The sequence below is a fragment of the Cryptomeria japonica genome, chromosome 11 (assembly GCF_030272615.1).
Source record: "Cryptomeria japonica chromosome 11, Sugi_1.0, whole genome shotgun sequence".
Taxonomy (NCBI): domain Eukaryota; kingdom Viridiplantae; phylum Streptophyta; class Pinopsida; order Cupressales; family Cupressaceae; genus Cryptomeria; species Cryptomeria japonica.
Window position 1 is genome coordinate 181,852,282 of NC_081415.1, and position 8,001 is coordinate 181,860,282.

The 8,001-nt window shown below is 33.0% G+C and overlaps 1 protein-coding gene across 1 annotated transcript; it reads left to right on the forward strand.

The window, feature by feature from the left end:
* The first annotated feature begins 4,921 nt into the window (after positions 1 to 4,921).
* On the forward strand, positions 4,922 to 7,715 carry LOC131053518 (LRR receptor-like serine/threonine-protein kinase GSO2). The gene has a single exon (XM_057988131.2). The coding sequence runs from the start codon at positions 4,949 to 4,951 to the stop codon at positions 7,556 to 7,558; it is 2,610 nt and encodes an 869-aa protein (XP_057844114.2). The 5' UTR covers positions 4,922 to 4,948; the 3' UTR covers positions 7,559 to 7,715.
* Positions 7,716 to 8,001: the final 286 nt, after the last annotated feature.

An 8,001-nucleotide genomic window follows, 5' to 3' on the forward strand; every position in this document is an offset into this window, starting at 1 on the left:
AGTTACAAAAAGTAGTTACAAGCTAGTTATCAAAGAGCTAGTGTATAAATACAATGCTAATTAAAATGTAAAGGGGACTTTTATAGAGGGGAAATTTTGGAGAAATTCTTAGAGAGATACATTGACGACTTTTGTGTTTACACTTTGTACAAAAGGGTTCTTGAGATTGCATAATTCCATGGAAACAATAAAGAATGTATTTAGCTCGAATGTTCTAGATAAATTTTCAAGTTATTATTACTAATTTTTTGTATGTCAACTTAGTGATATCTTTTGTCTACGTGAAAATCACATCTATTAAATTTCTTATAATCCATGTAGTTGATCTTATGAAGTACATTTAGGATTTGGTATCTTAATTTGAATGTGTTGGAGTTACTAATCTCTTCATATATTGAGATGTTTCATGCTTCTTTCATTTTCATTGCATAGAAAAACATACTTTATCATGAAAATACCTTTGCAATTATTATCAGTGAAATCCTATTTAGTATTTGTAGGTTTTCCTGTAGGGTTTTTGTTATTAATCTTCCTTTAGTTTTGTCTTAACTCCTTTAATAATTTCAAGTTAAACATACACAAAACCCATAAAAACCCCATCATACGAGAGAGTTGTGCCTCTCAAAAATAGAGGAATCTTGCTATTTCACAATGATCTCTCCAACTATTAGAATGATTGTCACTTCTCTTTGGGAAAACAGTGTCAGTTTTGGAGAATCAATCACAGTGAAAAATTGGTTTACCGATAGGATCAATTTGCACTCAAATGCAAACTTACCATAAACAGTAACCCTACATAATTGTAAGGTTTAAATGCCATTTTAAAAATATGTATGGATGATATTATGAAAAAGAAGAAGAAATATATAATGTTTAGTTCTACATTTCACCCACAAACTAATGGACAAACGAAGGTAGTATATTAATGTTTGAGCAACTTGATGAGATGTCCGGTGGGAGACAAGATAGAAAATTGGGACATGATCCTAACACAAGAAAATTTTGCATACAATAACTCAATAAACATCATTACAAGGAGAAAACCATTTGAGATTTTGATTGGGGTGCACCCCACAAGAGTTGCAAAACTCAGATTTACCAATATAGAAGGAAAAGGGAGTGTAGAAGTAGATGAATTTAGAAACTAAATGAAATGTTACAATTCATATTAAAGTTGGGAAACACTAATAGATAATGAATCAAAAATAAAAAGGTTAAGTACATGAGAGAAGGAGACACAAAGAGTTCCTAGTTGGTGATGAATTTAAGGTAAATCTCAAGAAGGAGAGATTCCTACTAGGCATATACAACAAACTCAAGATAAATAAGTTTGGTCCATGAAGAATTCTCAAAATTTTTGACTCAAGTATCACCCTTGAAGTTAAGTTACCAAATGTAATTGACATATCACCCATATTCAACACTGTAGATCTTCATTAGTATGATTAGAGACATTTAAGAAGAGACAATATAGAAGTTTCTTTCAAGGAGCAACTACCACAATACCAACAAGAGTAGATAGAATAGATGTTCGACAACAAAGTTGAGCATAATACCAAAAATTGATGGTACATGGAATACCTAGTGAAGGAGAGAGGAATACTAGTAGAAGACTCATCATGGGTTTCACAAGTAGAGATGGAATGCCTTGGATTTTATCCACAATTGGTAAAGTGCATGACTCACTTATCAAATAACCTTGGGTGTCTGATGCAGGGGCATCCCAAAAAATTTAATGTGATCTATTGTATTACAATCATTTGGCTTGGAACAAGAAACCAAACATATATGACACCATTTGAACAACATATTCAAGTATCAAGACATTTGGGTCAATTTTTAAAAAGATATCACTAAAAAAAGATTGTAGTACAAATAAAATATCATATAGTTTATCAAGTGACACATGCAAAACCTTTTTGTACCTTCCAACATCAAATCTAACATATCACACAATAGATAGTGACCAATGAAACCTCCAAATGGGACCCTAGCCTAATTTATTAGTTCTTTGAGCTTCATCATCAAGATTAAGTCAACCTACATATTTCATGAAGCATCGAGTGTTGGGTCACCTTTTAATTGACACAAATAATTACTAAGGCTTAGAATGAATATATAAACATCTATTCCATTTAAGAGAAAGTAGTTAGGAATCTAGAGAGATAGTAGTCACTGAGCAAGTTAGGAGTCAACAAGTTAGTGAGTTAGTAACAAGAGTGTTATCCTGAATTCCATATTTGCATGTAAGCTTGCAATTAGCTTATGGTGGCTTGTGGCCAATCTGTAATCTATACTTAGAAAGCAAATAAAAATTCTATAATCATTCTACTATATGAATCGATGATATTTCATGGTGTTAAGACATTTTTGTTGTGTGTAAATCTAGGCTACATGGTTTGATAGTCCTATCTTTAAAACCTTCCTCTGTTTCTGCATTAATTACTAAAAGGTCTTATGCATTTTTTAACGAAATGTGAAAGGTAAAATAATGAAAAGCCCAAACAAACATCAACGGGTAGTATGGAACAAATAACTCTATGGTTGAATTAAAATAACAATTAGCAAAGGAGTCAAGATAAGGAAAATGAAGGCTAAAAAGAAATGAATTAAAGGAGTAAAGTTGCATGAAGATAGTTTGAAACCAAAATAGTCCAAGGAGCAATACATAACCTCACTCTTGTTATCCTTGAACAAATCCTTCTTAGTTGATCTCCTTTTTCAAATGTTATTCTTGATTTTGAAAGACTTGTAGAACTGCATGACTTCCTCTCTCTCTCGACACCCTATCCCCTTTATCATATAAGAATGAGCTATTAGCAAAATTACCTTTACCATTTTCTACAATTTATATCAAGTTTGATATATCTCAAAATATTGGCTTGATGTACTAAGTAAAAACATGAAATGAATATATTAAGAGTTTTTTCTTAGTGGTTCAACAACTAGATTGCTTATATTGGAGTATGCGTGTAAAGCAAAAGTTGTCATTTGCCTAAGCTACCACAAGTAGGGGCTAAAGATCTCCTAGGATCAAACTTACTTCAATCTCACTTTTGAGGGATTTGAATCTTGGTGGATGGTATGATCAAAGAACATAATATTATTCTTACTAATCGAACTACAAGTCTTTCATTACTATAAGTTATTTGAAGTGAGTAAGGTCTTTGAAATGAGCATATGCCATACATTGTCTACTCTTTTGAGCCCCTATAATGAACACGATGATAGAGGGTTGATAATTGACTTATGGACACCTAAAACATCGATATGTATTACATGAGATAAGATGAAATTGTTTGTGGTTTGACCCTTTTGGTTTGACTAGTCTTTGGATGGTGTTTCTTTGAAACAACTCAATTTAATCTTTTTACAATAGTGTATAATATTACATTCTATTGGACCTATTTTTTTTAATGATCAAACAATCCATTATAATTTAGAGGTCATTCAGACCCAAAAGTAAATATCTTTTTTTCATATTTCTATGAAGTAAAATTAACGTCTGATATTAAACTATTTGTTTTTAGTAAGCTAGGAACTTGCCCATTTGTGTCTACAAGGTGGACGAGACAATAGAATAATATGTGCTTTATTCCCTTCCTAATCCGCTTAAGCAGAATTTCACCCTGATTTCGTCCCTCTAAGATGAAAACTCGCCTGGAAGAGATAGTAAGGTTACTTTCAGGAGTCTATTAAATTCAAAGCGAGGACACGTCCAGTCAATTTTAATGTTGGTCGTCGTAGTCAATTTTTAAGTTACTTCTACAGCTCATACACATAATATTGTCCGCAACGCTATGGTACACCACTTCCGTGTTTCACATTAGGTAGGAAAAAGGGTGCACCATTCCATTATCAACAGAAAAAAATTAAAGGACAAGTTCATCTTTTACATAAAGATGCATCTATTCTGTAGACTATTTTGATAAAAGAATAATGTATAATATATAATTAAATATTAATCATAAATAAAAATTTGTCATGGTTTCGTGAAAATAATTAGATAGGAAAAGTGTTTAGAGTTTTGTTTGTTGTGGATGTTTAGTTACTTGGTTAAGTTAGCTATTGAAGTGAAAAGAGGGGTTGGTTGAGTATATTTGTGAGTGTTAATTAGTGGTTTTTAAAAAAATGTGCCAATTCAAATGTGTTTTGTACTTACTTTACTACTTATATCAAAGTTGCATGTGACAAGCAAAATAAAGGCAAAATCTTATTGTTATTTTCCTCATGTTGATCATATTTGTACTCATCTTTTTGAAAAATCTAGCAAATTAAAAAAAAAAATAGTGATCGAAAAGAAAATCCATATGTTAGATGATGATGCATTACATCCTCTTACATGCTTTCTAAGTTTTGTGTCATTGATCACTCAAAGTAAAGTTGCTTGCTTTCATAAAAGAAACATCTTCAATATAAGTAAATAATAACAATATATTATTATGACCTTCAAATATAAACCTTTACAAATTTAAAAAAATTATATTTAATGAATTCTAAATTGCATATACTCTAACCAAATATTTAGAAAATGTATGTTAAAAACTTAAAATCTATTTTATATCACTAGTTCACCTCTAAGATCACATTCTTGATCGTCAGTAATCAAATGTGTATAGAAGCCGTCTCTAGTTAATCATGACTTAGAATTAGAATTAGAATTAATCATGACCGCTTTTCTGCTTCTCGAGATTCCCTCAAATTTCGGTTGATTAATTTCCCCAAAAAAAACGCTTTTCGCCGAAACAGCCGAAAGTCGTGAAGTTTAAAATTATTTTAAATTTGCAGAAAGTGCAAGTGCAAGTGCAAGGTAATGACACAAACTTATTAAAGACGTTTGGTTAATTGCTAAATCATTGACCCGTTGACCGGCAGGAAGTATAAGAAGAGCCTTTCCCACCCAAACAATAACAAACCACAATCTGCGTTTTCCTGCATCCCAAATAGAATGGCCATCCCTTCACACAAGCTGTTTTTAGTTTTCATGTCTCTTTTGCTTGTCTTCCTTTTCCTCTCTCCACGCTCTTCTTTTTCCCATCCATTACTCTCGACCAGCTGTCTTTCCCATGAATCCCAGGCTCTCCTTCGTTTCAAAGATGCCCTCAATATTTCACTGACTTCATCATGGTTCAATCTGACTTCGTGGGTGAATGGAACAGACTGTTGCACGAACTGGACAGGCATCTCCTGTGACAATCACACCAACCACGTTGTCTCTCTTGACATAACCTATCTCTTTGCTGAAGGCGTGATATCTGAGAGCCTGTGCCAACTTCGTTTTCTCACATCACTCACTGTTAGGGAAATCTCTCTTACATCAGGTACTGTCTTTCCTCCCTGTTTGAGAAATCTCTCTTATATTCGCTATTTAGATTTATCTAGAAATAACTTTACTGGGATGATTCCCCCTTTCGTTTGTTCTCTCACCCGTCTTACATATCTTGATCTCTCATGGAATAACTTCAATGGAAGCATACCCTCCTGCCTTGGCAATCTTTCTTCTTTAACTGAACTTGACCTTTCTGACAACCAGCTTAGTGGAAGCATACCTGCTTCTCTTGGAAGCCTTTTTTCTTTAACTAAACTTCACCTTTCTTACAACCAGCTTAGTGGAAGCATACCTGCTTCTCTTGGAAGCCTTTTTTCTTTAACTAAACTTCACCTTTCTTACAACCAGCTTAGTGGAAGCATACCTGCTTCTCTTGGAAGTCTCTCTTTGTTGAGAAGCTTATATCTTTCTAACAATGAACTGAGGGGGAACATTCCAGATTCTTTAGGCAATCTTTCTTTACTCCAGGTGTTGGATGGTGTTAGCAATCGTTTCAATGAAACCATCTCTTCTTCCTCACTTCCACCTTCTTTAGTTGCATTACGCCTGTCACTAAACCACCACCAGTTGATTTCAGAAACTTTCTTTCACAAGCTTACAAGGTTAAGTTCTTTGTATTTATCTGATTGTGTGCTAAATATTAGCACAATCTGGATTCCATCCTTTCAATTATATGAGTTGTCTTTAATGTCATGTACAATTGATGGTGAATTTCCACCTTGGATCTCAACACAATTCTCACTTGAAAATTTGAAATTAACAAATGCTAGTCTTGTGGGTGTAATTCCCTCTTGGCTATGGGAAACCAGTCCTCAGTTGCAATATTTAAATCTATCAGGAAATCATCTAGAAGGAAGCCTATCCTCAAATCATTCAATATGCACACAACTTTCAGAGTTAGATGTGTCAAGAAATGGACTGAGTGGATGCATCCCATCAATATGGCCTTCCAGTATTTCAATATTGTTGCTTAATGACAATTTATTCAGTGGCAAGATTCCTTTAAGCCTGGGCAAATTATCTCAACTCAAAATGTTAAATCTTGCATACAATTTATTTAGTGGCAATATTCCTTATAGCCTGGGAAAATTATTTCAACTCCAGTTTTTAAATCTTGCAAACAACAAAATAAGTGGAATGATCCCTGCAAGCTTGTCCAATTGCTCTTCTCTCATTGTCTTAAATTTGGGAAACAACAGTTTGAAGGGAAGCTTACCATATGAATTTAGTAGACTAACGCAATTAAAGTCATTAGTTGTTCATGGTAATATCCTGAATGGATCTTTTCCACTTTCAATATCAAATTGTTCATTTTTACAAGTTCTTGATATTGGGAACAACTTTTTTGGAGGTGAAATGCCACCAACAATTGGAAATTTTTACTTTCTAAGAGTATTGGTGATGAAGAAAAACAATTTTACAGGGAATATTCCTTCAGCCATAGGCCATCTAATATACCTTCAGATCTTGCTCCTTTCTTCCAATCATTTCTCAGGTTTAATTCCACACACAATTGTATCATTGCAAGCAATGACAATAGAAGACCAAGATGGTATTGTATTGTCCAATTTTTATTATAGGCAAATATATCGGGATGGATTGGATATGACTTCAAAGGGTAGAGATGAGCACTACACATATATTCTTTCCACTCTCACAGCCATGGATCTATCCAATAATGAATTGGAGGGAGGAATTCCTTTTGATTTCGGGAATTTAAAGGGGTTAAGGTTTTTGAACCTTTCAATGAACAATTTGAATGGGACCATTCCAAGTAGTTTGGGAGAAATGGGTCAGCTAGAGTCATTAGACCTTTCAAGAAATAATTTTTTTGGAAAAATCCCTATGGAGTTTATATCTCTTAACTCTTTAGGTTTCCTAAAATTATCAAACAACCACCTTTCAGGAAGTATACCCCAAGGAACACAGATGAGTACATTTGCAGAATCCTCTTATTCAGGAAATCCTAATTTATGGGGTTGTCCCCTACCCAAAAATTGTTCTTGGCCACAATATATTCCTCGTCCTCCTGAAGTTTCAATTAACAAAGAAAAGAAAAGCACTAAATATCCTTTGTATGGAATAGCATTAGGATTGTCATATGGAGTAGCATTTGGAGGAATAGTGTCACTGATCTTGATAAAAATGAGTTGGAAAAGGAAATATTTCAATAAAGTTGATGCAATCCTAAAAATTGTGTTTCCATGGATGAAGGACTTGACACTATAAAGGGCTACATCTGTAAAAGGTAAGTTATTATTTTTTCTTTGAAGTAATTGTCCTTATTTAAAATATTACAAAGTTCAAATTTAAATAGAAATTAGTACATAGATTTTTAGACAAATCCTCATTGGTTATTTTGTCTATTACATGTGGATTATTTGTACCACTTTTAAATTTAATAATGAAATCCTTTTATTGTTCTAAATATGTGTACATGAATTTACTTTTGCTAAGGAACAGTTTTTGGTGTATTCTCCTTATTGAAGGCAAAAAACACATTATTGGTGGCTTCACCCAGCATATTATTGTATATAGTTTAATTGTTATGCTAAATCAAGATAAAAATTGTGCTTTCATAGACGAAGGACCTGGTACTATAAAGGGATACATCGATAAAAGGTGAGTTATATTTTTTTTCTATAAAGTAATTATCCTTATTTAAAATATTA

What these genes read in the sequence shown, in the direction of transcription:
- LOC131053518 (XM_057988131.2), top strand. Translation starts at nt 4,949, where the DNA reads ATGGCCATCCCTTCACACAAGCTGTTTTTAGTTTTCATGTCTCTTTTG.